This window comes from Aspergillus aculeatinus, assembly GCF_003184765.1.
Source record: "Aspergillus aculeatinus CBS 121060 unplaced genomic scaffold BO66scaffold_66, whole genome shotgun sequence".
In the NCBI taxonomy this organism is placed as follows: Eukaryota; Fungi; Ascomycota; class Eurotiomycetes; order Eurotiales; family Aspergillaceae; genus Aspergillus; species Aspergillus aculeatinus.
The window spans coordinates 64,755-91,524 of NW_020291535.1; the positions used below are offsets into that span (position 1 = coordinate 64,755).

The 26,770-nt window shown below is 57.4% G+C and overlaps 12 protein-coding genes and 1 non-coding gene across 13 annotated transcripts; 7 read left to right on the plus strand and 6 right to left on the minus strand.

Moving 5' to 3' along the window:
• Positions 1-48: 48 nt before the first annotated feature.
• On the plus strand, positions 49-3,830 carry BO66DRAFT_415264 (MFS general substrate transporter; the record flags this gene model as incomplete). The annotated part of the gene is made up of 11 exons (XM_025649527.1): positions 49-204; positions 263-371; positions 445-594; positions 668-1,347; positions 1,413-1,478; positions 1,533-1,618; positions 1,692-1,869; positions 2,309-2,336; positions 2,643-3,121; positions 3,203-3,425; positions 3,505-3,830. 11 exons carry the CDS (start codon positions 49-51, stop codon positions 3,828-3,830), a joined length of 2,481 nt encoding a protein of 826 aa, XP_025499056.1.
• Positions 3,831-4,135: 305 nt separating this feature from the next.
• Positions 4,136-5,324, minus strand: BO66DRAFT_359372 (alpha/beta hydrolase; the record flags this gene model as incomplete). The annotated part of the gene is made up of 3 exons (XM_025644970.1): positions 4,136-4,200; positions 4,273-4,944; positions 5,030-5,324. Coding segments are annotated over 3 exons (1,032 nt in total), but the record flags the coding sequence as incomplete, so codon positions are not given.
• A 386-nt stretch (positions 5,325-5,710) lies between these two features.
• BO66DRAFT_462540 (FAD-dependent oxidoreductase) lies at positions 5,711-7,028 on the plus strand (the record flags this gene model as incomplete). Its single annotated transcript, XM_025652380.1, has 3 exons — positions 5,711-5,776; positions 5,835-6,735; positions 6,784-7,028. The coding sequence occupies 3 exons, from the start codon at positions 5,711-5,713 to the stop codon at positions 7,026-7,028; spliced, it is 1,212 nt and encodes a 403-aa protein (XP_025499058.1).
• Positions 7,029-8,148: 1,120 nt separating this feature from the next.
• BO66DRAFT_475173 (ankyrin repeat domain-containing protein) lies at positions 8,149-11,200 on the plus strand. Its single transcript, XM_025653205.1, has 2 exons — positions 8,149-9,099; positions 9,619-11,200. The coding sequence occupies exons 1-2, from the start codon at positions 8,190-8,192 to the stop codon at positions 10,914-10,916; spliced, it is 2,208 nt and encodes a 735-aa protein (XP_025499059.1). The 5' UTR covers positions 8,149-8,189; the 3' UTR covers positions 10,917-11,200.
• On the minus strand, positions 11,184-12,764 carry BO66DRAFT_475174 (putative MFS monocarboxylate transporter; the record flags this gene model as incomplete). The annotated part of the gene is made up of 2 exons (XM_025653206.1): positions 12,537-12,764; positions 11,184-12,489 (listed from the first exon to the last, which is right to left on the minus strand). Exons 1-2 carry the CDS (start codon positions 12,683-12,685, stop codon positions 11,184-11,186), a joined length of 1,455 nt encoding a protein of 484 aa, XP_025499060.1. The 5' UTR covers positions 12,686-12,764.
• A 606-nt stretch (positions 12,765-13,370) lies between these two features.
• BO66DRAFT_423638 (acyl-CoA thioesterase) lies at positions 13,371-14,521 on the plus strand. Its single transcript, XM_025650119.1, has 2 exons — positions 13,371-13,564; positions 13,634-14,521. The coding sequence occupies exons 1-2, from the start codon at positions 13,451-13,453 to the stop codon at positions 14,405-14,407; spliced, it is 888 nt and encodes a 295-aa protein (XP_025499061.1). The 5' UTR covers positions 13,371-13,450; the 3' UTR covers positions 14,408-14,521.
• A 430-nt stretch (positions 14,522-14,951) lies between these two features.
• BO66DRAFT_334371 (DUF4246 domain-containing protein) lies at positions 14,952-16,918 on the plus strand (the record flags this gene model as incomplete). The annotated part of the gene is made up of 5 exons (XM_025644205.1): positions 14,952-15,017; positions 15,072-15,145; positions 15,208-15,286; positions 15,335-16,324; positions 16,382-16,918. The coding sequence occupies 5 exons, from the start codon at positions 14,952-14,954 to the stop codon at positions 16,916-16,918; spliced, it is 1,746 nt and encodes a 581-aa protein (XP_025499062.1).
• Positions 16,919-17,308: 390 nt separating this feature from the next.
• Positions 17,309-18,499, minus strand: BO66DRAFT_443234 (uncharacterized protein; the record flags this gene model as incomplete). The annotated part of the gene is made up of 1 exon (XM_025651495.1): positions 17,309-18,499. One exon carries the CDS (start codon positions 18,497-18,499, stop codon positions 17,309-17,311), a length of 1,191 nt encoding a protein of 396 aa, XP_025499063.1.
• A 1,219-nt stretch (positions 18,500-19,718) lies between these two features.
• Positions 19,719-19,825, minus strand: BO66DRAFT_t299. The gene has a single exon. It is a non-coding gene; the product is annotated as a tRNA-Met (tRNA).
• Positions 19,826-19,891: 66 nt separating this feature from the next.
• BO66DRAFT_462547 (M24 family metallopeptidase) lies at positions 19,892-21,387 on the plus strand (the record flags this gene model as incomplete). The annotated part of the gene is made up of 1 exon (XM_025652381.1): positions 19,892-21,387. Exon 1 carries the CDS (start codon positions 20,152-20,154, stop codon positions 21,385-21,387), a length of 1,236 nt encoding a protein of 411 aa, XP_025499064.1. The 5' UTR covers positions 19,892-20,151.
• Positions 21,388-21,713: 326 nt separating this feature from the next.
• Positions 21,714-23,381, minus strand: BO66DRAFT_395596 (uncharacterized protein; the record flags this gene model as incomplete). The annotated part of the gene is made up of 6 exons (XM_025648253.1): positions 22,811-23,381; positions 22,726-22,762; positions 22,603-22,670; positions 22,175-22,548; positions 22,046-22,116; positions 21,714-21,977 (listed from the first exon to the last, which is right to left on the minus strand). Exons 1-6 carry the CDS (start codon positions 22,991-22,993, stop codon positions 21,715-21,717), a joined length of 996 nt encoding a protein of 331 aa, XP_025499065.1. The 5' UTR covers positions 22,994-23,381.
• An 819-nt stretch (positions 23,382-24,200) lies between these two features.
• Positions 24,201-25,173, plus strand: BO66DRAFT_359391 (acylglycerol lipase; the record flags this gene model as incomplete). Its single annotated transcript, XM_025644971.1, has 2 exons — positions 24,201-24,279; positions 24,329-25,173. Coding segments are annotated over 2 exons (924 nt in total), but the record flags the coding sequence as incomplete, so codon positions are not given.
• A 251-nt stretch (positions 25,174-25,424) lies between these two features.
• Positions 25,425-25,952, minus strand: BO66DRAFT_432135 (GFA family protein; the record flags this gene model as incomplete). Its single annotated transcript, XM_025650624.1, has 2 exons — positions 25,425-25,775; positions 25,863-25,952. The coding sequence occupies 2 exons, from the start codon at positions 25,950-25,952 to the stop codon at positions 25,425-25,427; spliced, it is 441 nt and encodes a 146-aa protein (XP_025499067.1).
• Between the last annotated feature and the right edge of the window lie 818 nt (positions 25,953-26,770).

Consider the following 26,770-nt stretch of genomic DNA (forward strand, 5'->3'; position numbering starts at 1 on the left):
CATCCGCGCCCCTTGTCCTCCGATGCTGCTACCATCGCTGCATACACCATGACAGACACCAAAGAGGAAAAGCTGGCCGCCGTCGACTACGGCCTCGGCGATCTGCACGATGACTTAGCCTTGTTGCGTCGGATCGACTGGCGTATCCTGCCGACCATGTTCTTGACCTACTTGCTGCAGTTTCTGGACAAGGTGGCTTTGAATGTATGTGCACCCTGCTGGTCTCGTCGGGACACCCGTTGCTGATGGCTGATGGGGCTAGTATGCCAACGTGATGGGGATGCAGGATGATCTCGGGATGCAGGGCAATGACTTCTCCTGGCTGGCTACGGGGTTCTTCATCGCTTATGCGGTTGCTGAGATTCCTCAAGGTCTGCTGCCCTACTCTGCTGCTGCTGCTGCTGCTGCTGCTGCCACCGTGTATCCGTCACTGACCGTAAGCAGGCTTCCTCCTGCAACGATACCCGGTTACCAAGGTTCTCGGGGGCAATATTCTTTGCTGGGGAGTGCTCTTGTGCTGTTCGGCCGCGGCGCAGAATTTCGCCGGGATGATGTCGCTGCGAGTGCTTCTCGGTGCGCTGGAGGCGGTCATTGGTGCGCCAGAAATCATTCCCCATTGGTGTCTAATGTACCTGAATTCATTGCTGATCTGTTACCATGCCTACAGCCCCCGCTCTGACAATGTACACCAGCATGTGGTACACGCGCGCCGAGTCGACTCCGCGATACGGTCTCTGGTACTGCGGCCTAGGCACCGGCCAGATACTCGGCGGGCTGATCTCCTTCGCGGCGCAGCATACCGCGCCCACGCTCGCCTTCCACGGGTGGCGGATCATGTTCGTGGTCATTGGGGGAGTGAACGTTCTCGCGGCGCTGCTGGTCCTCCTCGTACTCCCGGCCACTCCGGCCGCGGCGGGGTTCCTGAGCCCCAGCGACAAGGAGCGCGTAGCGCAGCGGCTGCAACAGGAGCAGGTCAGTGGCACGGAGGGCGAGAGGGGCTTGCGCCCGAGGTCGTTCCTGGAAGCATGCGGAGATTTGCAAACGGCCCTGCTCGTCCTCCTGACCATCCTGATCACCATCCCCAGCGGCGTCATCACCACCTTCTCCTCCATTCTGATCAAGGAGTTCGGGTACAACTCTAAGGAAAGCGCCCTGCTGAACATGCCCTCCGGGGTGGTCAGCATCGTGGCGACCATGGGATCCACCCTGGCTATTGCCCGGGGCTACTCCCGGTGGCTGGCGATCAATCTCCTCCTGCTGCCCACCTTGCTGGGCGCGTGTTTGATGTCTTTCCTGCCGTCTTCGAATCAGGCCGGTTGTCTGGCGGGTATATACCTGGTGAACACGGTTGGTCTTCCCGGGGCAAGGTGATGTTCTGGTCGTGTAGAGATGGGTTGCTGAGCAAGATCCAGACTGTCGCGCCACTAGCTCTGATTTTCGCATGGACCGGTGCGAACTACAAGGGCTACGGTATGAAGGTAAGCCAGACGCAATGCACTATTGCAGCACCTGCAGAGCTGACGACAGGACAGGTGGCGGGGAGTACGCTCGTCTCGGCCGGGTTCAGCATCGCCAACATCATCGGCCCGCAGACCTTCCAAGCCCGCGACGCTCCAGGGTGTGTTGTACCCTCGTCTTTCATCTTTCATCCTTGGCGGTGTTTCTCATGCCGACCTCGCTAATTGAGACAGGTACATTCCCGCCAAGATCACGATCGTTGCCGTCAATGCCGGTGCCATTGTCATCTCCACCACGCTGCGGGGGGTATACGGCCGTCGGAACGCGCGGGCAGAGCGATTGGGTCAGGCTGCAGGCAGTCACATGGAGCGACGTCTAGAGGAGGCTGGAGTTAGGGCTGGGGGGGAGGGGGTCGACTTTCGCTATGTGTATTAGAGTTGCTAGGAGAAGGTGGTGACTTTGGCTCGCAGGATGGTAGTACTTGCATACTATACCTGAGGCAGTAGCCTTTATCGTAAAAAAGGACTGGGCATTGTGTGATTCTGGTCTCGTATACCTAAGACCTAAGACGTACAGTACAACGGATGCTGATAGGAAACACTTTTCAACATGGTAGGCTTCCGACAGATATCAGAACAGTGGAATAGAGGAAAAGACAAATCTCGCACCCGGTGCCTAAACTACTGGACATGGTATATTTTGGAGTGAGTAGGATACAACCAGTAACATTGTCCACTAATCACTTTTTCTCGTGTTCTGGAATATGCTGCGCAACTATCTTCCTTATATTGGTAGCACATATTCTGTCTACTCGCGTTTCCGATAAACACCATGGATATCTATCATTAAGGATGCATGGCCCGAAATGTATAATGACAGTAGATCCCAGCAATCAAATGAAACAAACCAAGATCATATCAAATCAAATATAGCACAGCGACCGAGGCAATGCACAACCAGGGCTTCCGTCTCCGCTTGAACCGCGCGGGACCTGCTAATCTACGCGACGGGAAAGGCTCAATGCTGGACGGGGGAAGGGGACTACACCCTGCGAACTATTTATAATTGCAAGCCATGTAGGAATATATAGATAGTTGAGTGATTATTGTTCTCTGTCACTAATTCTGTCCAGACCTAAACCCGACATAAATCCTAATCCTCTACAATCCAAATGCTCACCCTAGTCACCGGAGCCAACGGCTTCATCGCCGCGCACTGCATCGCCGCCCTGCTGCGCGCCGGCCACTCCGTCCGCGGAACAGTGCGCACTACCCAGAAAGCCAGCGCCACTGTCGCTGCCCTGCTCGCCGCCGGGGTCGCCCCGCTGGACCGGCTGGAAATCGTCGTGGTGGCCGATCCCACTGACCTGCAGCAATTCGCTCCCGCGGCGGCAGACTGCGACGCCATCCTGCACCTCGCCTCGGCCTTCACCTACGACGCGCACCCGGGGCAATTCGAGCAGCGACTCCTGCTCCCAGCGATCCAGGGCACGACTGTCGCGTGCGAGGCGGCACACCGTTTTGCGACCGTGCGGAAGTTGGTGATCATGTCCTCGTTCGCGGCTGTCTACGACGCGGCGCAGGGCTTGCAGCCTGGACGGGTATACACAGAGGAGGACTGGAGTCCGTTAGGGTATGAGGAGGGACGGGACACGGGGAATGTGGTATGTTCCGTTACTCTGTCCCTTCAAGTACAGTACAGTCCATCGTTGCTTATTCTGGTCGATGCATGGTTGACGACGCAGGCCATCGCATACCGCGCATCCAAGGTCCTCGCCGAACGGGCCGCCTGGACGTACGTGAAGGAGCACGCGGTGGACTTCCAGCTCGTGACGCTGTGTCCTGGAATGGTGTTTGGGGAAATGATCCATCCGATAGCCTCGCTGGCGCAGCTGAACGCCAGTAATCGCATTGTTTGGGAGGTGGCGCAGGGGGGACGCGAGGCACTCCCGCCGACCAAGGCTCCGGGTACGAAGCCCTACTTTTCCCCTCAACAAACCAGAATGGTGCAACAACTGTACTAACCTCGATTCTTTGTGGTTGCTAGTCTGGGTAGATGTGCAGGACCTGGCCGACACCTGTCTCCGCGCGTTGACGACAACCCTCTCCTCGCACCAACGGTTCCTGGTCACCGAAGGGGCGTACGACACGCAGGAGATCGCGGATGTACTGCGCGAGGCCATTCCCGCCGCCCGAGAGCGTGTTGCGGTGGGCAGTCCGGGGCATCGGATACGGGACAGCCATTACGCTTGCGATGCTGGGAAGGTGAAGCAGATGCTCGGGGTCCGGTTTCGGGGTCTGCGCGAGTCGATTGTTCCTTTGGTTGAGCAATTGTATGCGATGGAAGCTGCTGAGGGGGATGTGGAGTCATAGTTACCCCCGCAGGGCAACATGTATGACAAATAGCCCTTGAAGATTATCTTTACTATCGCTAGAATGATGATGGTTTTTCTTGTCGGGTTTCTCATATTATTACCTCGGTTGATATTATCATCTTGACTACTGCTGTTGAGGCTGGTATTGCATTGCTAGCTCGATCTCTATCTCTTCTGCTTCCTCTGCTCCTCATTCTTGTTCTCATCGCCCCACAAAGAACAGACAGAGATTTATTCACTAAGGATATACATTGTTGAACTTATTATATCATTAATTCTAGTTTGGACTGCAAACTACCTCACCTCGTGCAGCGCCGCCTTCACATGCCCAGCAACCAAATCAATGAACTCCCGCGCCTGCCAGAGATCTATTGCGCCCCAGTCAGCATGCCAGAGCACCCCACATACGCATCCCACCCACCCAGAAGAAAGAAACGCACCTTTATCCATATGCATGAACGGATGCGGCACCCCCTCGAACCGCCGCACGGTAACCTCACAGCCCCCCTCGATCAGCTTCCGGGCATAAGCCTCGCCCTCATCGCGCAGCGGATCACAGCCCGCCGTGTAGATGACCGTGCGCGCCAGCCCGGTGAAACTCGGCGCGCTGAGCGCATTCGCATACCACTTCACCTCGGCCCGCTGCTGCTTGCGCACGGCCTCGTCCGCGCCGAGACTGCGCCACTTCAGCTCATCGAACCACTTCAACCGCGCCCAGTTCAGGGTCGGCGCGAACTCCATCGCCTGCATGGACGGGAAGGGCGAGTCGGCGGCCGTCCTGTAGACGGAAATATCGTCGATGACGGGGGTCCCCACCGCCACCAACCGCAGGGGGATGCCGTGGTCGCGCGCCAGGTGGGCGAGGATCAACGCGATATTACCCCCGGCGGACACGCCGCCGAGGGAGATCCGGCTGGTGTCGAGGCCCGGGAACTGCGCGCGGCCGGCAGACGACGCCAGATGCTGCAGCGCCGCGAAGGAGTCCTGGATGCCGATGGGGAAGGCGTGTTCGGGGACCAGGCGGTAGGCGACGTCGATGACGGCCACTTGGGCTTTCACGGCGATGTGCTTGCAGATGTGCGACTCGGTGTCGAGGTCGCCGAGGCCCCAGCCTGTGCGTGTATTGCCGTTGCAGTTAGAAGTCGAGACCAACACTAGAAAAACACCATACACATTGGGCTGAAGAAGAGCACGCACCGCCACCGTGGAAGTCGACGTGGACGGGCCAGGGTCCAGGGCTGTCGGGCTCATATACCCGACATGGGATCCGATCCCCCTGGTGTCCCGGGATTGTGGTATCGTAGACACGCGCAGGCTCCGGCGCGGGACCGGTGCCGTAGGAGTACAGCACAGAGTACTTGGATCGAAGGACGGCGAGATCGATCGGGCCGCTCGGGGTGTGGGCGACATGTTTGTTGTAGAGGTCGACAAAGGCAGGGTCGAGATGCGGCAAGACGGCCGGGTGGATGGGGTTCAGGGCTTCATGAGACATGGTGAGGATTGTGGTGTTTTTGCGGGTTTGAGTGCCTTCGAGGGCATTGGGTGCCCGTGGGCTTAAATCACGTCCTGCAACAGCAGCCATTGCCGATTTCCGCGTCTATACTCACTCGCAAGCTGATATGATAGGTTACGGTAGGCTCCTGGGGGCTTCCCCTCTCATCTCGGCAATCGCTGCGTATTATGGATGCAGCCAAGCCACCCCCGCATTTGCGCTTATCTATGCGACGGTCCGACGATACGCTATCCGACAACACGGAACAGCAGATACGGGACAGATTGCCCAGCCGATGCTACTAAGTACTAGTATATGAAGCGGGGGCGGCAAAGGGGCAGGACCCAGGTGGCTCGTAAGAATCACAAGCCAAGTTTCCCATCGCCATGGACCCTGTTTTGATTGTCGGAGCAGGCATCGTCGGGCTGACGCTTGGTCAGGCTCTCAAGAAGGTACTTTACTGTATCTATACACTGCCAGGCTTTTACTGCATACTAAATCACAAGTCAGAACAACATCCCCTTCCGCATCTACGAGCGGGACGCATCGCCGCATGCTCGCGGCCAAGGATGGGCCATCACCCTGCATTGGGCCCTGGAGTACATCCAGCAAATTCTCCCTGACGACACATTACAAGCCATCCAAGCGGTACAGGTCGACCCACAAGTTGCCCAGCACGACGACGGGAACTTCCTCTTCATCGACCTGGCGACCGGCGCTCCCAAGTTCAAGATCCCCCCCAGCACCCGCTGGCGCGTCAACCGGGAGAAGATGCGAGGCGCGTTGCTACGCGGGATCGAAGAGCATGTCCAGTGGAATGCGCAAGTGGTCGACATCGAGACCCAAGGGACTGCTCCTCCGTGCCTGGTCCTAGCCGACGACACGCGCGTGTCCGGACGGTTCGTCATCGGGGCCGAAGGCAGTCGATCGCTGGTACGCCGCGTGCTGCGCCCAGACGCATACCTCAACTCCGTCCTCCCCATCCGGTTCACGGGGGTAGCCGTGGATCTGTCGCCGGAGGAGATCCGCCCCCTGCGAGCGATGGATCCGCTGCTCTTCCAGGGCTGCCACCCCAACACCGGGGTGTTCTTCTGGTTCTCCGTGCTCGAGACCCCCCAGAGCAACGGCACGCAGGGCAGCTCCGACGGGGAGCGCTATCGGGCGCAGATCTGCATGTCGTGGCCGGTGAACAGCGAGGCCGATGAAGTGGCGGCAACCGATGCAGAGCGACTCGACAATATGAAACGACGGGCGGTTGGCTTCGTGCCGTTCCTGCGGTCGGTCGTGGAGGGGATCCCGTCTGGGACGCCGGTGCTGGAGATTAAACTAGCGGATTGGGAGTGTTTGGAATGGGATAACTGCGACGGCCGGGTCACGCTGGCCGGGGATGCGGCCCACGCCATGACAATGTGTAGGTTGTTGCTGAAGAATGTTGAAACTGTCATGCTGATTCGGGCAGATCGCGGCGAAGCAGCCAATCATGGGCTACTGGACGCCTTTTACCTCTCACAGGCGCTGCGACAGGTGTACACGGAGGGCCGAGGGGCGAAAGAGGCGCTGGATGAGTATGAGGCGGAGATGCGGTCCCGGACGAGACGCGCGGTCCGGCTGAGTCGACAGGCCTGTCGCGATGCGCATACCTGGGACCGATTGAATGAGGACTCGGCCATCTTGACTAAGAGAGCCATTACGGGCGAGGCCTGAGGTGATGGCATTGGGTGGGTTTGGCTTTCGATCGAGCGTATGTCGATTCAGTGTGTTGTCCGCGATGAATAGTCAGGAGTACTATTTGGTTTGTATGTGAAAGCTTGCTGGGCTGCCTGGTAATACCAGTCTCAGACTCTGCCAGGCGCAATGATATTGACTGTATGATGAATCTAGAATAAGACACCCCAGAAGAATATCTCCTGGAAAATAGACGACGTAGCGATTTCCGGGTTACTAGAAATAGGCCAATTGGTCCTCCTCTGGCGTCTAGCTATGCGATTGTCTGGATTATTGAATTGTGCTTGTCAAATGGCCTTTCCCTGGGCTTCGGAAAGTATCAGTATATATGCAGACTTGGAAATTGTCATTTAGTTTGTCAGAGACAACAAGGCATATTTGCAGAGATGCGTGAATTATAATCCTACCTTCCTTGTAGCCCTAGATTCGGTCCTTCCCATGTCCTCACATTCACCTCGCCACATTCTACCAGTAATCCCTGAGTGAACATTAAGTGTCTGATAAGCGCAAGCTGGGTCAATTACTCTTTTAAAAAAATTCATTTTCGGCCAATAAGTTCTACTTACTTCGGCAAAGTTTGGGTTTTACTATCAGTGTCGAAGAACTCGGAGCACACGTGACCCGGGTGGTTCTCGTCCCATCAAGAAAAGAAAAGACCATATACAACAATAGTGAAGCAATTAGAGTGGAGTAGGCGGAGTTTGGAGTTTAGAGTGACCCCGCTCCTGGTTCGATGTAATCGAGGACGACTGTTGTGTTTCAATTCCTGGCGAAAATGAGACAGTCACGGAGTTAAGACGGTCTGGCGCGGAGATAGCGGGGGTAAGCCGATGCTGACTGCCTACCGATTCCCTTCCACAGCGGATTCGCGCAGCACAGTAAGAAGTATTCACAGTACGGTACACCCGAGAATGCATTCTTGCCCTCGGCTTGCCGCGCATCGGAGCTGAGATCAAAGAGTGTCAGTCAGAATAGCCGTAAAAATCACGCATCTACCGAGAGTGTGATTCGCGCTGCATATTTTCACACGTGATTAAGTTGTCCGCTTGATATCATCGGAAATCTATCACTTGACTCCCTAACGAACCATACTCCATTCCGACGAATCTTCCCCTAAAATCAGTCAGTTACTCCAGCCCCATGCAGCCGTTTCGCATCAAGTTATCCAACGACGGGACTGTAACAGGCTTCCATTCGATCCCCCCCGCATCAGCATCCCATCTACGTTACCGTCCTCTGATCGTCGGACTTCATGGTGGATGCTACGACAGCCAGTACTTCACGGGCATCCCCGGTAACTCTGCCCAATTGAGCAGCGAAGCCTTCGGGGTACCGTTCGTGGCGATCGACCGTCCCTCGTACGGGGGCACAAGCTCGATTCTTCCAGTCCCAGAAGGAACCGACTTCTACCGAGAGACCGGCCGCTGGCTGCACCAATACATTCTGCCCCAGATCTGGGCCGACTTCGGAGTACCTAACGACTGCAACTGCATCGTCCTGCTCAGTCACAGTCTGGGAGTCACGGGAGGTATCATAGCGGCGGCTCTCCACGCGCAGGATGATGCACCGCGGTATCCCCTGGGCGGTCTCATCGCCAGCGGCATGGGCAACACGCAGCTGCCGGCAATGAGGGCCAGCAGCCCGTCCTTCGTGACCATCGACGCAGATCACGTCCAGTTCCCTGGGGAGTACAAGGACGCAGTGATGTTCCGACCCGGAACCGCGGCGGCCGAGGTTCTGGGCCTGTGTGAGCGCCTGAACGCGATCTCGCCGCTCCCAGACCTTGTCGACTTCCCGACGAGCTGGCTGCCGGTGTGGAAAGAGACGTGGGCATCCCAGGTTCTGGTTCCGGTCATGTTTGCGCTGGTGGAGGACGATCCATTTTTCACCACAGACGCAGAAGAGCTCGACACGTGTGTGCGGGCATTCACGCGCAGTGTGCGTGTGGATGGGAGTCTGGTTCGAGGCGCCCCGCATTGCATGGAGCTCAGCTACTGGTCCCAGGGATGGTATGCCCGGTGTTTTGGGTTTGCTATGGAGTGTGCTGCAAGTATGGCAACTCATTGACAGGAAGATTCCGTATGACACGGATATTAGCGATTTCGGGAAGCGAAGCGGCGTTTTGTTGGATCGAATTCGAGATCTTGTACAATATACTCAACGCGAAGGCATGCATTCTATCCAGGTAACCCGTGCGGTGAAAGTAGTATACTGTGTTGTAGTGTGAAATGATTGAAGACCTCATTTATGACAGGAAGTATGGATCTAAATCCTATATACTGGCTGTTGTCTCAAGCGCACTTCAGAGGCAGTCGGCAAGCATGGCGACAACTGGCAAACTGTCTATCTTAGGGGTGGAGCCGCGATGCTTCGCAAATCGTTATGCGGTGAGAGAGTATTCGCTGGGGGGCAGCACGACTGATGGAAGGGGTAAGTGAATGCAGTAGACAGGCATATCTTGATGATCCCTCCTCTCCTCAATGGACGGGTTTGATGAACAGCTCTATAAAATTGAACTCACAGCAAAGATGTTGGGAAGCACAGCAAATCGTTACCATCTTGCTCCCAGTCCTGTCGTACACCGACGCTGAGAATCTCTTTCAGAAGTACCTACGAAGCTTGGAGGGAACCCCGCTCATGACGCCGACCGCAGTGGCGCGATTGGCCGCAAGCAAGAGCCTTTTGTCGCGGATCCTGATCGATCCGGATAATGGGATCGTGGGAGGTACTTTCACGCAGACTGTACAAGAGGCCATCAGTATCGTGACCGTGGTCGACTGCTTGTTTAGTGACCCGGAGAAAGTCGAGACCGGGATCTATGACGAATGGCAGGAGAGTCTGCGGGCACTCATCGATCATGAAAAAGCCAAACACAATCAGCCAGCGTTGTCAGTCCTGGTGAATGCGGCGACGGAGCATGGCATACGATGGCTTCTGTGGACCGCTAAGACCGGAAATGAGGCCATAATTGCGACCATGGTTGGATTTTATAATGACCGACTGGGGTTAGAGGGAGAGGAGGATCGGGCAAGGTTTGTGAATTTATTCGAAAGCTGGGGCGGACGTCAAAGACGTTCACTGCTCTGGTGGGTTTTGGAGTCAGACTCTGCGAAACTCCTTAATTTCGCCCTGGCAGTCCACGAGACAAACCCCAGGACGCGAAATGGCAATTTCTTCTACGCTCTGATCTGGGCAGTAAGGAGCGGCAAGATCATTTATCTTCACCATCTGCTGGACTTGGAAGAGGTCAGCCCGAATATTCAGGACCATGACGGGCGTTCACCCTTGTTATGGGCAGCCGATACAGGGCACGAACATATTGTTAAGCTTCTTGTGGACTCCGGGAAGGCAGACGTTGACTTGGCAGATCACCAAGGTCAAACGCCGTTGTCATGGGCAGCAGGCAGCGGACACGCACATATTGCTCAAGCTCTTCTGCAGAACCCGCATATCAATCCGAATTCCACCGACTCGAGTAGCTTGGGTCCCCTTATGTGGGCTGCTGCCAACGATCAACAATTCATCGTCGAAGAGCTCCTTCGGATCAACGATGTCGATCTGAATCCAACAAATGTATCTGATCGCACAGCGATCTCACATGCCGCTGAGTATGCATCCATTGAGGTTATGAGGCTCCTTCTATCGCGGGCTGGCCCGAATATCAAGGATGATGAATGGTGGACGCCATTGATGCAAGCTGAGCGAGGGTCTGTGGCTTTGGCAGGTGAGCTACTCATTAAGGTACGGGGAAAGTCGATCCTTCTTGGAGCAGCTCGGATGGTTGGACTGCAAGGAAACGCGCCCAGCTTCATGGCCACGATGCAGTGGTTCAACTGCTGGATGAGCACCTTGCTTCAATCTAGATGATAGACGTCCGAGGCCATCATAAAAAAGAAAGGCGAAGACGATCGGGACTGGATGGGTAGATTTCGTTGCTTGATGAAACATGCCAATAAAGCACAGGAATCCGCTGCGGGTTTTTGAGTAGCTGTATAGTCATCTTTTTGAAGACGCTGCACATCTTTCTAGCACGATCACTTTTTGGGAGGAATTGAGCTTCCAAGGAAGTATCTTGTAAAGCAGAACCAATAATAGCCTCGCAGCACTACCTCAATCCGAGCGAAGGGACAGACCTCACCGCTGCCACTTACTCCTACTCCCCACCCCACCCATCCCCACGAACGCCTCAACCCTAACCCAAACCACCGACATCGTCGCCGCAAACAACAGCGCACTCACCAGCACCGACATATTCCGGAACGCCCCAGGGGTCTCACTCCTCCCACTCCGAATCAGGACCCCGCCCACAGGCGTCCCAATCATCGTCGCCATCCCGCGCACCATGTACAGCACCCCATTGACGGACGCAAAATTCTGCGCCCCGAACAACTCAACCAGACTCGCCGGGAAGAGCGAGACGTACGCACTGGCGAAGATGCCATACAGCACGGTGAACGTGATGAACAGATCCTTCGACTCGGTGGTCACCCCCGCGACCGTGGACGGGAGCCAGAACGCGACGGTGGAGATCGCGCTCAGCAGGGTAGTCAGCAGCAAGGCATTCAGCCGTCCCACACGGTCAGCCAAGTACCCAATGACCACCTTTCCGACGGCATTACAGGCGTTACTCAACGCAATGAAATTGGCACTGGCAGCGGTGCTGTACCCCAGGGTCTGTGCGTAGGACGCATAGAAGAAGACTGGGGTGTAGTATGCGGCCGCCTGGAACACCGTGCCCAGGGCCTGGGCGATGAAGCGACGGGAGCGCGCCACGCGCCAGTCGACGAGGGGCACCTTCAGCAGGCCGTGGACGCGGCTGCGGCTGCTGCGAGCGGAATTCTCGATCTCGATCTGCGTGCGCGTGCCGGGCTCCCAGGCCATGGCGCTGCTACTGGCCGAGATCAGCGTGAAGGAGACGGCCCCCGTCAGGCGGAGGGTGTTGCGGAAGCCGAGATGCTCGACGCAGGCAGTTAGGGCTGGCGCCCACACCAGCCCGCCCACCCCGGTGCCCGCCAGGATGATCCCCATCGCCAGTCCGCGACGCTGCGTGAACCACCCCGGGGCGATCGTCACGGCTACCATGTAACAAAGACACGTTCCAATCCCGTTGAGAACTCCCTGCGCGAGCTCGAAGTGCCACAGCCGCTGCCCAAAACTCGCCAGCACGAGGGATAGCGCGAACACGAATCCGCCTACGAAGGCGACCCCGCGCGGCGGGAAGGCTTTGGCCCACGCCACGCTGAATGGGGCCCCGATGGTCATCAGCGAGCACGACACAGTCCCGATCAGGTCGATTTCGGCCGGCGAGGCCCCTGTGAACGGGGTGTTGGGTTGGTGGGACAGGTTCTCGTAGAGGGCTTGGTAGACGCCCCAGGCGAAGTTGAGGCCGCAGCAGGTGAAGATGATGGTGAAGGAGGAGAGGACGATGATGATGAATTGTCTGGCTGGTGAGCTTTGGTCATTGGAAGGAGAGCAAATGTAGCTTACCTCTTGGATGTTTGAGGAATATTTTGATTGAGAGTCAGGGTCGGCGGCCCCGCAGACCGGCTCCCGGTGCTTCTCGCGCTAGACACGGTGGATAACTCGATACCTTGGTGCTCCACCAGAGCGTCTCCCGAGGCGTGTGGCGGAGGCATCGTTATGTCACGGATACACTATCTTGGTGTAGTTTTTGGCCTACCCTTTTGGAGAGATTTGACAACCGTAGGCTTTCTCTCGAGCGTTCAATAGAATGTATTTCGGTCAGCAGAGGAAGAAGTGCGGGAGGGTGATATGACTCAGACGGCTATTCCCGCGGGGGAAAACGGCGAGACACGCCTATGCTTGCATGCAGCTTATTCTTAGGGCTAGTAGAGCATCGAATTGTATACTCTCGCTTAGGTCACCTGCATCTTACTCATGAAAGGAGCACAATGTCTGTTCCAGCTCTCCCACAATATTTAGATGACAGCGGGATTGGCGTTTGACGCCGCTGGCTGCTGGCTGGCTGGCTGGCTGGGCAGTGCGATGCTAATATAAGTACTTCTAGCGCGTTGGGGGTCAGCACTCGATATACTAGACAGTTAGTGGTATCAGATTTTATCTTGCTCTATTAGATCCAAAGAATAAAGATACACATTTTCTGCTGAACTCGGAAATCAAATCCACTCCCTCCATACCCAGTCTAGAACCATCTCCAGGCCAGTCTCGACGTCATCGGCCAAAAAGCCTCGGCTCTTCTGATTATCTTATCAGCTCCGATTGCCGAGCCGGACCCACCGCCAGGAATTTTTCTCCCCTGAAAATGGCCCCAACCCCCTTGAGGCGCTGTCGATCATTCTTCCGGCTCAAAGCCCTTGCATTCACTCTTTGTGTTTTTCTGCCTGTTGTGCCAGTTTCTATAGCGCTGCACATTCCTCGCGATGGAGGCCATTCGCTCATTCGCCAGCTGCCTCTGGGAGTCGGCCACCTTCTGGAAAACAACCGCCCTGGTTCTGGCCTTGCTGAACCTTAAGACGTTGCCCCTGGTGTGGCATGTGAGTGTCACTTTTCATTCCTGACAACCTGCCAACCACCTGTCACTAACTACCCTCCGTGCTGCGTAGATCCGCGTCTACCGCTACTTCTTCAAATATGGCTACCTGATCACCCCGGCCGTCGAGCAGCCCGCCCGCCCGAGCACGGAGATCCTCAGCCCGCTCAGCATCTACTCGCGGGCGCCGGTGATGGAGATCGACTTCAACATGCACAAGTCCAACTCGACCTACTTCTCGGACCTGGACGTGTCGCGCACGGCGCTGATGTCCAGCATCGTGGTCAAGGGGGCCGCCCTGCTGGAGAAGCGGCTGGAGCAGCAGGGCAAGAAGGGGTTCCTGGGGTTCATCCTGGGCAGCGTCTACACCAACTTCAAGCGCGAGATCCCCGCCTACACCCGGTACGAGGTCAAGTCGCACATCGCCAGCTTCGACCAGAAGTGGATCTACATCGTCACCTACTTCCTGAAGCCCAGCGGCAAGAGGACCGTCGAGGAGGATCCCGAGAAGCTGCTCAAGCGCCTGTACGCCGTCTCCATCAGCAAGTACGTGCTCAAGAAGGGCCGCTACACCGTCCCGCCCACGGACGCGTTCGAGGCCGCCGGGTACACCCCGTTCTTTGCTGCTGCCGCGGAGACGAACGGCCATGCGACGGGCGCACAGAACGGCCATGCCAATGGTGAGGCGGTGCAGCGCAAGGAGGGTCCGGCGGGAGACTCGGCGGAGTGGGAGCGGTTGAAGACGGAGATCGATCGCGGATTGACGGTCATTCAGCCGATTGTCGACCAGGAGGAGAAGCTGTTGGAGGATTACGTGCAGAAGATGAGCCGTCCTGGGTTTGCCTAGGGGGGTACGAGGTGAAAGTGAGATTCGAGCATGGGGTGCATATTAGCCGGTATATAGACTAGAGTATTGTTCAGCATATGATAGATTTAGATTAGATGGAATGCATGATTCTGCAGCAGTACAAGAGCCAGTGCCCGTGCAGTGCCAGTGCTGATGCCTGGGTGTCTACTCCGGAGTAAGTGCCTGGAATACCAGGTATCTCTAGATTGATGCCTTGCGACCCGGAACTGCCGAGGCGTGTCTTCGGCTGCCTGCGGATGCCTGAATCGCCAGGTATCACACATCGATGCTTGGCGGCGGCCCACCAACGCCGAGTGATGCCTGGAGATGCCTGCAGGTGCCTGGGGTGCCTGGCAGGCAGAGACCGGGAAATAAAAAGGGGTCAAGGCAGCGACCCACCGAACACCCGTTCCTGCCTCAGGACTCCCATCCCGGCTTGGATAAAAACATGCAACAACCAACTCGATACTTATTGAGTAGTAAATCCTTGCTACCACAACTCCATTTCATGTACACTCGTTTCTTTACTAGCATTGCAGCGGCCATGACTACTTCACCTGCCCGCATCGAGCTCCCAGGCTACGGCCTCCCATTGAACCACCCAGTCCCGGTATTGTGCCTTCCCAGCCCAGATCATATTTCATTCGCAAGCTAATGAACCCAGGCTAAGTATTCCTTGAAAAGAGTAACACTTCCCAATGCACTAGATAGCAAAGATATCTATGACGGCTACATCGGGTAGGCATCTGCAACCAAGTACCACAGCAGATGTGGGCGTCGTCGACTAATGATCCGCTCAGCAATCTCCTCGTCCACCGCGAGATCCTCATGCTGCAAATCGTGAACACCATCTCCGAGAAACCCGACTGGGACCGCAAGGTAAATCACCAGCCAGTCCGAGAGAAACGCATTCTAACCCCCGCTCAGGTATTCGACGAGGAAATCACGGCCAAGTGGCGCCAGGAGATCGCCGAGGCCGGGCAAGACGTCACCCCCACCATGGTCGACGCGATCATTGCCGAGATGAGGTGGAAAGCAAAGGTGCTGCAGGAGGAGGGGACGTTCGCCGTCTTCGATCACGTAGGGGTCGTCCGGTCTGACACAGCCATCCCCAAGGACCTTCAGCAGGCACTGCGCGACGCCGTAGCGCCATTGGAAGACATCCCCGAGGAGGCGAAAGACTACCACCCAGGCTCAGACAACAAGGTCCTCGACTTGGTGCATCCCTCGCTATTTCCGCTCGTCTACGGCCGCACGCACATCCTGCCAGACCGCACCATGACCGTGGCCAACTGCCTCGAGCACCTCGGCCACGGGGATGTGCTGCCCGTACCCACGGACGAGGAATCCAAAGGCCAGGGCCGCGATCCGCACTGGCGCTGGATGTCTTCGGGCTACAAGGTCTACAGCCAGAAATTCCAATGGCTTCCGTGCGACGTGGAGTTTTCTGACAACGACGACTGCCGCATCGTCTCGTACATCAACAACCTCCACCCGCAGCGCCATCAGAGCCTGTACGCGGTCGTCGAGAACGTCATCGCCCGCGCCATCTCGCAGTGGAACAAAAGCTTGACCAGAACTCGGCAGCACGAGAATGTCCGCATCCTCTACGACCGGGTGGAGTACCTGGACCGCTCGACCCCGGAGCCACAATGGGAGAGCGACAAGGAAGACGAGGAGGGCTATGAGGACGACTATCAGCAGCGCTCGGATGCATGGTGGAAGGCGCGCCCCATCAAGCTCCCCGAGCCTCGACCCACCTTCGTGCCCCCGAAGGTCTCCTACGAGGGGCCGATGGATCTGCGCGAGAAGTTCCGCGAGACCGGGCTGCAGGTGATCGTCAAGCTGGCGAACATCGAACTGACGCCCGAGAAGCCGACCTACGAGGGCGGGTCCTGGCACATCGAAGGGCAGCTGGTACGTCCCTCCCCTCACCTCAATATCAAATGATGCTAACGCTCACTTCCACTGTAGAATGAGCGAATCTGCGCCACAGCGATCTACTACTACGACAGCGCGAACATCACGGAAAGCCGCCTCGCCTTCCGCCACCGGGCCCAAACGATCTACGACATGGGCTACGAGCAGGACCGGCACGAGTTCATCCACGCGGTGTACGGGTTCGGCGCGGACGTCGACGGCCACAACGACAGCGCGCACTTCACGCAGGACCTGGGCAGCGTGGTCTGCACCGAGGGGCGTCTGGTCACTTTCCCGAACACCGTGCAGCACCGCGTGGCGCCGTTCGCGCTGGCGGACCCCACGAAACCGGGCCATCGCAAGATCCTGGCGCTGTTCCTGATCGACCCGCACCGTCGGGTGATCTCCACGGCTAACGTGCCGCCGCAGCAGGCGGAGTGGGCGGGTGACCAGGGGGCGTTGGCGCAGGGGTTGATGACACTGGAGGAGGCGAAGGCGTATCGGTTGGAGTTGATGGAGGAGCGGAGTGTGTTCCAGGACAAGCAGAATGGGGCGTTTGAGACGGGCTCGTTCTCGCTGTGTGAGCATTAGGGGTATGCCAGGGTGAATGTAGTGTACATGTATATAATGAAATATTCTGACAGCTCAGTGGAGATGCAGCCTGATAGGTTTCGGCATAAGTGTGCACCGTACAGCACAGGTAAGGATCACTTGTAGTCGGGTGTAAAGCCTGGGTTACTTTACATTAAGCACCGCTCTGATCCATGATCTGCACTTGGAGCTTTAATTCCATTCTGACTACTCTTCTTCGGCTACACAGCAAGAAGGGCACGGGATGACGAGACTATACTGGAGTAGAGTATTAAGACGACTGAAGATAACTCTATACAGCAAAACAAGAACAGAACAATCTGGTATGTGACAAACAAAAACCCCGCACGCCAACCACAGCTGCAGCCTCCATCCTGACTTGACACGATATCAAACCGGGGCCTCCTCCACCCTCTCGGCCACAGCCTTCACTCCCATCACATTAAACCTCCCACCCACCCTTCTCCCAACCTCGACCCCTCCCTCCAAGCCCTCTCCATCTACCCCATCCATCCCCATCCCCCCACACCCATCCCCAAACCCCCCCACCACCCCCAAAATCTCCTCCACATGCCGATGCGGAAACGCGACCCCAAGATTCCACGGAAAAACCAAATGCACCCAGCGATGCATACGACAGACAAAGGAGAACAACGCCCCGGTCAACACGCGATACTCCTCCTTACAGGCGACCCTCCCCAGCCCGCCCAAATACACCTCCCCAATGACGCGCATCTCCCCCAGCCCCAGATCGACCAACATATCGAAGGTATTGAACCCGACCACCAGGAACTCGCGGGTCATGCGCTGCACCACCGCCAGGGGCAGGTCGGGGTACAGCGAGACCTTGAGCAGACGGTAGAGGACGTCGCCGCCCAGATGCAGGAGGAAGGACTTCAGGTGCACCAGCACGGAGAAGTACTGGGCGCCGGTGCCGGCGCCGCTGGGAATTATCCCCCATTTGATGCGGTGGATGCTCGGGGGCATGTGCTGCCAGATGGTGGTGGTTTGGGTGGTTATGGTGGTGAGGGCTGTGTGCCATGTTTGGGGCTGTGGGGGGGTTGTGTTGGTTGGGAGGGGTTTGTCGAGGGGGCGGGAGGGGGTATTTTCGTGTTCTTGGGGGTGGTGGTTCCCCGTCGGGAGCTTGAGGTTGTGCTTGGGCGGGTGCAGGCTAACGTGGATGGTGAGCAGCGTGTGGCGCGCGCTGGCGACGGTCTGCTCGTACACCAGCCGGCCCAGCTGGACGAGGGCGGGCAGGTCCGCCGCCTCGACGTCGGCTACTTTGTTCACCGGCGCGCTCTCGGTGACGCGCCCGTAGGTCAGACACAGCGAGCCCCCGACGGCGTTGAGATAGACGGCCCCCGGGTGTCGCGGGACCAGGTGGTCGCGGCCCAGGTGCACGATGCGCGTCGGCAGCCAGAAGGCTTCGCCGGAGATGACGACGTGGCCCAGCGTGCTCTGCAGGGGCAGGTGGGCGACCAGCTGCGCGGCCACGTCCGGGTTGTCCGCGGCGAGGAGCTTCGCGCGGAAGGAGAGGGCCGCTTCGGGGCAGTGGAAGTATAGCAGCTGGGGGGTGGACATGGTGATTCGTTTGGGGGGCGAGTGATGGATTGAGGAGTAGGGCTTCGACATGAACCGACGGTGCTGGGTTCTCACGACCCTTGGGGCTATTTAACTACATGCTGAGATCTGGTCAGCCCGATCGAAGAGAGTCATGTTCTCCTTTCCCCTGGATATCTCAAGGGGTGATACGTGAAGGTATTGATGTCTGTGTAGTGTTAGATTGCGCACTGCCAGTTGACCGGTCTAGGCCTTGCCGAGAGCCCTAACTCGATGTCTTTGATTTCTGCGCTGAGGCACGGGCCTCCACGCAGTCTTCCAGCCCCGTTGAGAAGTTTACTGGGGTCAGAGCGTCTGCACGGATATTCCTCGGCTTGCTTGTCTCCAGCTGCGACAAATGGGGCTTCGGATGTACGAGCGGTGGTCAATTCCTCCGTCGGAGGTTGCCGAGTCCAGGATGGTCCAACACTGACGCTCGAATGGTTCATGCTACGGATGTCTTACTCTAGGTGCGTTGTAGTGTTATGTGTCATAAGGATGACTTCAAACGGCATGGAGGGAGGTTTGAGGAAGAAGAGCGGACTGCCAGTAGCCAAGTCCTCGCGCAACCCGGTCTTCTCAATTTGAGGTCCTTGTCTGATCTTGCACTCGATATATTGACATTGTTGAGACGGCAGCATAATAAGTAACCGCTGAGCAGGATATTCTATCTTTACCTAGCTAGGGAGGGTGTGATGGGGGTGCCAATGGTATAAATTGGGGAGGATTGCAGGTCTCGGTCGAGGGTCTGGGGTGCTATCCTCTGCAGTGGTGGCATGCAGATTGATTCAATTGCTCTAGACTCTTTGAGCGGATGGTCGCTGGCAATTCAGGGGCATTTGAGACATGGGTTCTTACAAGCTTCAATAGACCCCGGTCTTAGTGGGGATTTGTCGGGTTTGTGGGGTGGTCAGGGTGACCTTTCGGTCCGTGCGTAAAGAAAGATAAATCCTCAGGAGCAGAGTCGTGCTGTTTCAGAGGCAGAGAATTGGCTGTAATAGGGGCGATGTCTTCGCGTTGTTCCTTTGTTGTTGGCGTTGGAGTACTGACATGGCATCAGGGATGAAGATAGGGGGGCGGTTAAGGTTGGGAATTGCGAATACTCCATAATCTGATCGCATCGACCTTTCAATGCGCGTTCCCTACTCTCCTCCTATGCAATGGCCCGACCTGAAAAGGAAAGGTAACAAGCAAAAACACATGTCCCCAGGGAGGATCGAACTCCCGGCCTTGGGATGTCCTGGAAGTGCGACTTCCAAGTCATATTTGCATATGAGACCCACGTGATAACCACTACACCATGGAGACCGCTTGTTGAAGTCGGCGAAAATGTTGTCAAGATGGATAAGGGTGAGGCGGAGGCACAACTCCCGACGATCATCCACCAACACCGACCCATCTCAGCCAAGTATAAACTCGGGACCACAACACTCCACCATCTCACTACTTTGACTCGCGTATTCGGAAGCTAGTCAACATACTTCAATATGTCTGAGATATCGCCTCGTCACCTTCTAGTGGGCCGACACACGCACCGTTGACGATGTGAACGAGAGATATATAATTTCCACCCACACCGTCCCTGACCCCGCTGTAACAGAGCCCTAAGATATTCCTCTTCTCGTTCAACCATCATGGCCTCTCAACCACCCCGCGTGCAACGCCTCCAATCCCAGATGACAGCCCACAACCTCGACGCCATCATCTGCACCCAGCCCGTCTCGACCTTCTACCTCTCCGGTTTCAACCCGATCATCTACTCCGACCCCGTCCTCGTCATCCTCCCGCGGCAATCCGGCCCCATCCTCCTGGTGCACGCCCTCCGCAGCACGCACGCCAAATCCAGCGCCTGGACGCCCACCATCCACCTGTACGGCACCTGGGGCCAAACCCCAACCCTCGCACCGACCTGGCCCGCCGCCCTGACCACCCTTCTGGACGGCTGCGACCTCCCCGCGCACCCGACCATCGGCATCGAGCACGACACCCTCCCCGCAGCCCAACACACCCTCCTCCGCCACACGCTCCCCACCGCCACGCTAACTAACTGCACGCCGCTCCTCCACTCCAGCAGAGCCATCAAAGACCCCGACGAGATCGCCCACGCCCGCATCGCAGCCACCCTCGCCGAGAAAGGGATGGAATCCGCCATCGCGGCACTCGCGCACCCCCGCACCAGCGAGCGCGACGCCGTCCTGGCCGCGCTGCAGAGCATGCACGCGCACTGGGCGGCCCACTACCCCACCGTTGAGATCTGCGACTTCGGATCCCCCGAGGGCGGGGTCAACAGCGGGTTGACGGCGTGGGTGCTCTCGGGCCCGCGGCAGGCGTTCGGCTGCGATAACCCGCTGCCCCGGGTCCCGCGGCCCGGGGAGAGTGTCTCGGTGTTTGTGTGGGCGGTGGCCAACGGGATGCACGCGGAGCTGGAGCGCACCGTCTGGATCAGGGAGGTGGAGCTGGGGCTGGGGCTGGGGCTGGGTCTTTCGCCGCGGCACGCGATGCGCGATGCTCTGGATATCCGGGCTGAGGTGCTGAGGTTCCTGAGGCCTGGGGCGGCGGTGCGGGAGCTGTACCGCGCTGCTGTACGGGGGTATGAGGTGAGAGGGTACGGGGCGTATGTCCCAGGGCGGATTGGGCATTCGGTGGGGTTGGGGCCGCATGAGCTGTTTTTTCTGGAGGAGAGGGAGGAGAGGATGCTGCAGGCGGGCATGGTGGTTGCGGTGGAGGTCAATATTCTTGTCCCTGGGGCGGGGGGTGGGTGCGTCCAGTTGTCGGATACGTTTCTTGTTACCGCGGAGGGGTGGGAGCGGTTGACACGGTTTGCCGAGGGGGTGGTGAGCGTGAGGGCTGATGAGGATGTGACTGTGTGAGTGCTGTCGGGATATAACGTTGGGTGTAGTGGGTTTGAGGTAGGGGGTTATCTGTGTGGAAGTGGCAAAAATTGTATCAATGGGAGTCACGAAGGTGAGGATTTAGATCGAGGTCTTCCGTGTGCAAGTGTAAAGGATTGTATGCATGAGAGTCACGAAGGGTAGTATTTATACCGAGGTCTTCCGTGTGAAAGTGTAAAAGTGTGTATGAATGAGAGTCACGAAGGGTAGTATATACATCGACAGTCAATCCCACCAACAGACACCAACCCCTCCCCTAAGGCCCGACCCCCATGTTTCATATCCCCCTCCCCGAGGGCAGGCAGGCTACTTCCCCGACTCCACACAAACACTATGCCCCGTAAACCCACTATGCTGCGTCCCCCACGGATCAAACAGGGTGTCATCAGTCGAGAACCCCTCCTCCGGTGGGGGGTTCAGCTCGCGCTTGCGCATCTCCGGACTGGGCTGGCGCCACAGCCTCCTGCTGGCCCCGAGGTGGAACAGCGGCCGCAGATGCGACAGACAGGCGGCGATGATCCCCACCGCGGCTTCGGTGCACGTCCACACCGCCACGGGAGCTTGGTTGTCTGCTCGCATGTCGATAGGTCAGCAGCCACACCGGTTGGATCTCGAGATCTTAGTTGGGGATACGCACAAGTGATGTCCGGTCCAGTTTCGGTAATGTGGATCATCGCGACCAAGCGCACGATATCGAAGATCAACGTCCTGCACCAGCCCGATCAGCACGTAGCAAATATCTGAAGTGAACCAAGGGAGCACGTACAACACCCCCACCAAAAACACCCCCGACAGCAACGCCCGCTGCGTCTTGGCGATCGGCAGCGCCCAGACGCTCTTCAGCGGCATCACCAGCAGCACCACGTCCGTGACGATGTTGGGGATCTGCTGCCCGTAGTAGAAGGTCGCCGGGTCGATGCAGCGGCCGGGGATCTCGCGGTGCCAGAACTTGGCCACGGGGACGCAGGACAGCACCCCCGCGACGCTGACGCCCACGACCCAGAGGACCACGGCGCTGGCCACCAGGGTCACGGCCACGGACATGCTGCGGGCGGCGAAGAGGCGCTTGTAGGAGGCCAGGATGGAGAGTTTGATGAAGGCGATGCACAGCGGGTAGACGAAGCCGTTGGACCAGCCGATCTATGGGTTGGTCAGGTTGATGTGGAGGAACTGTCACGATGAGGGGGGGCTGACCTGGAAGTAGACGTCCAGGTTCTTCTGCGGGATCATGGTGATGTGGGATCCCAGACCATTCCAGAGGACTGGGTACAGTGAAAGTGGTTAGGTTCAGCGATCGGCTGGGCAGGGTAGACCTACGGATGACGACGCCGATTGAACAGCCATATTTGAAGATCTAAACCACGGTTAATCGATGTCCAGGAGATGCGAGGTGAATGCCTACCAGCGCAACGATAATCAGATAGTCGTCCAGGTACAGGCGCGTGCCGTTGACTCGGCGCGCCACCAGACGCAGCACCACCGCGATTGTCGAGAGAGCGAAGGCAAACGGCAAGGCGATGATGACGGATCGTCGCAGCTGCTGGTTGGGATGGTCGAAATCACCCTCCGTGGGCTCGGAGGACATGGTGGGAGACGATGCGGTACCGATCGAATCGGCGATGGCGGCTGCAGGTGATGGGTTGCAGAAGCGTGGGGTGGCGGTCGAGATTTGGAATCATGGCCCTGGTCGCAGCGGACGGGCGACCTGATGAATATTTCTGCAGCGGCTGTTTTGGGGAGAAGACCAGGGAGTGGGGGATAGGGGCTTGCGATGTATCGCGATCGACAGGGACATGACGAGAGAGGGGGAGGCCGCGGGTGATAGATCAGGTTCGTGGTGTTCGACACCTCGAAAGGTTGGTGGTTGTCAAGAATAACTGGATGAAGAGTGGAGGATAAACGTCGGATTAAGGTTGCGTATAGCCGCAATGGGAGAATGGATTGAGCAACCTGAGAGCCAGGCGCAATGTAGGGATGGCCCTTGCATCGTTGGATGTCTGACTCGGCACAAGGTGCTGGGTTGAGTCGCGTGGCCGAAGGGAATGGATCTGTCAGATTCGCTTAGAGGTTACATCTACATGCAACCCCCTCACTTGGAGAAGAGTGGAGCCCGGCATTAGTCGTACACTACCGAGCTGGCTGTAGGGTAGTCGGTCGGTCCGTCTTTGAGTTGGGTTGACGGAGTAGCTGACCGTACGTGTAAGTTACTCTCTAGATGATTCTTTGTATACCTAGCAAGTAGGTACTAGGGAGTACATATCCTGGCCGAGCAGGGCTGGACCCAGGCACGTGACTCGACAGTGCATTGCATAGCTTACATAATTGACTTGGGAATCCCCAAGTGCCGAATTATACTCCGTATTCTTTTACCAGTCCGGTCACACCTGCAGCAGACCACCAATCTCAAGATGTACTGTACTGTACCGCTGTTAAGCAGTACTACTACGTAGTTACTCCGTGTGCTCCGCACCGGCCATGTGATGGATGCATGCATCGCAGCCGAGGGAGAAGCCCGCCGCTTGGCAACTGGACACATACGTGTACAGTCACTACAGTCCAGTAACTCAAAGATTCTCCGCTCCTCGCTTTCTCTTTCTCTTTTTTCCCCTTCCCTACGCTTAACTCCCACTTCCCCCCACACTCATTCCAACCACAATCCGCCTTGTGGGGAAATTCCCAACGTTGATCTCTATCTGGTCAAATTACCCGACCAGTCTGCGATCAATCTAGATCTACATAGTAGATTAGCGATAGATCCCATTCACCGGCATAGTACCCAGTCTAGATTCATCATGAGCGACGTCACCATCACAGAGGGGACCTTTCGTCTGCCGGATGGAGTGGAGGTCTACCAAAAGACCTGGTCGGTGAGTTGAATGCCCTTGCTACAGTATACAGTATACTATGTGGTTGCCTGCAGAACAGCTGACTCATCAACAGCCCACCACCCCTCCCCTCGCCAAAATCGTCCACTTCCATGGCTTCAGCGACCACATCAACAACTACTTCGACCTCTTCCCCGCCCTGGCGCGACACGGCATCCTCTGCGCGGGCATCGACCAACGGGGCTGGGGCCGATCGGTGCACCGCAAAGCCGACCGCGGCAACACGGGGCCGACCCCGGCCATTCTCGCCGACATGGCCGCCTTCATCACAGCCCAACAGCAGGTCGCCCCGACCGACATCCCCGTCTTCATCAGCGGCCATTCCATGGGGGGCGGGCTCGTGGCGACGTTCGCGTCTACCCCGCAGTACCAACCGCTGGTGGCCTCGCTGCGGGGGATCATGCTCGAGGCGCCGTACATCGGCCTGACGCCGGAGCAGACGCCCAGCTCCCTCCTCGTCTTCGCGGGCCGGCTGGCCGGCCGTCTGCTCCCCCACTTCCAGCTCACGCAGCAGATGGTGATCGAGAATCTGGTGCGCGACCCGGCCGTGCAGGCGCAGGTCAAGAACGACCCGCTCAACCACCTGACGGGCACGCTGGAGATGTTCGCCAACATGCTCGATCGCGCCGCCGCCCTCACCGCGGGCAAGCTGGTCCTGTCCCCGGGCGTGCAGTCGGTGCTGGTCGTCCACGGCACGGGCGATCAGTGCACCAGCCACGACCTCAGCAAGCGCTGGTTCGATCAGCAGACCTCGCGGGTGCCGTCGACGCAGAAGAAGTTTGTCTCCTACGACGGCTGGAGCCATATCCTGCATGCGGATCTTCCGGAGAACCGACCGGTGTATGCGGATGATCTGGCGGGGTGGGTGCTGGAGCGCGCCGCCGAGAAGTCGGTGCGACTGTAGGTAGTGATGGAGATTGAGTACTGTCCCACATACGTGTAGTTAGCGTTAGCGAATTAGCGAATACCTATACTTAGATGATGGAAGGCACTGTTGCATGCCTGCCAGCGGGACAGAGTGGTACAGACCCCGGCTGGCTAACAACACACCTATCTCCTCTCGACCCTATGTGCATTCTCGCCAGACTTTACTCTATGTGCAATCGACTACTCTATGAGACCCCTCAAAGTCTACCCCATACTCGTCTCCAAGCACCGCACACGGCCAATCTGGTCCAGCCACGCGTCCTTACTCCGCCCCCAGATCGCCAGTCCCACCTCCCCGCAGCGCACGCGACTCGCCTCGTCCAACGTCCCCGTCTTGAGGATGATGATCTCCTCGTTGTCTCCCGGCTGCGAGGTGAAGGGGGTGCCGCAGTCCGCGCAGAATTGCCGGCGCACGGGGGGTCCGCGGTCGCTGTGGCCGAGGTACAGCTTGGGGGTGCCGGTGGTGAAGACCAGGGCGGCCGCGGGGACGATGAGGTTGGAGGAGAAGGCGGAGCCGGTGTAGCGCTTGCAGCTGGTGCAGTGGCAGAGGATGATCTGGGATTGGGGGGTTTGAGATTAGAAGGAGGCTCAAAGGGGATAAGTTCCATGGAGTGGATGGAGGCTGGGGTGACTGGACAGTACCTTGGGGGCGGGTTCGGTGGGGGGAAGATCCACACGGTAGGTGATCTTCTGGCATAAGCAGCCCCCGGTGAGTGGGGTAGTGGTGGCCATGGGTCGGGGAGTAGAACCGGGGATGATGACGATGATGACGACGACAACGACGGTGGTGGTGGTGGTGTTGTGGTGTTGTGGTGTTGTGGCCCAACTGAAAGTGCCGACCGGGGAGTTCAGCTTGCTTCAAGGTTACCGCCCTGGCCAGCCAGACTTAGTCACCGGACTGATACGACGGTAACTAACTTAGCATCAATAATGTGTAGCATCAATCATACCTACTCAATTATACACCAGAGGGTCGTAGTTATAAAGACCGGTCATTCTGCTCACCAGCCAGGCCATGTTCTTGCTCATTCAGATCTCAATTATCATCTTTCGCCCTGCTCATGTCACCAAGTGTACTGTACGTACTGTACGTACTGTACGTACTGTACTCCATACTTCGTACATACTTCGTACGGTACAAGCAGCTGAGCCTGTGGCGCAGACTACCCGCTGCCCGCAACTTAGGTGTGGCTCGGTTCTTAATGACTCAGCGGTGGCGCAGCTCTCCGCTCTCCCGCTCCAATCAACACCGCCCGTCCGTGACTGTCTCTTCATCCTACCTACCACCTACCTATACACAACACACTTCCATGATCATGCTCCAAACTGAATCTACGTGGAATGTCGTCAGTGCATCAAATCACCCTTCTCGCAAAGCTACGATGAGGCCTCTCAGAAGGTCAATCTTAACTGACTTCCTTAGTGAGTGAAGATCCGGCTCGATGAGACCGCCCTCGAAGTCTCTATTGTTCCACCCATGTTGACGAACATCGACAGCAAGTACAACCGGCTCAACGCGATTAATTCCACATTCTACAGACCGCGGCACT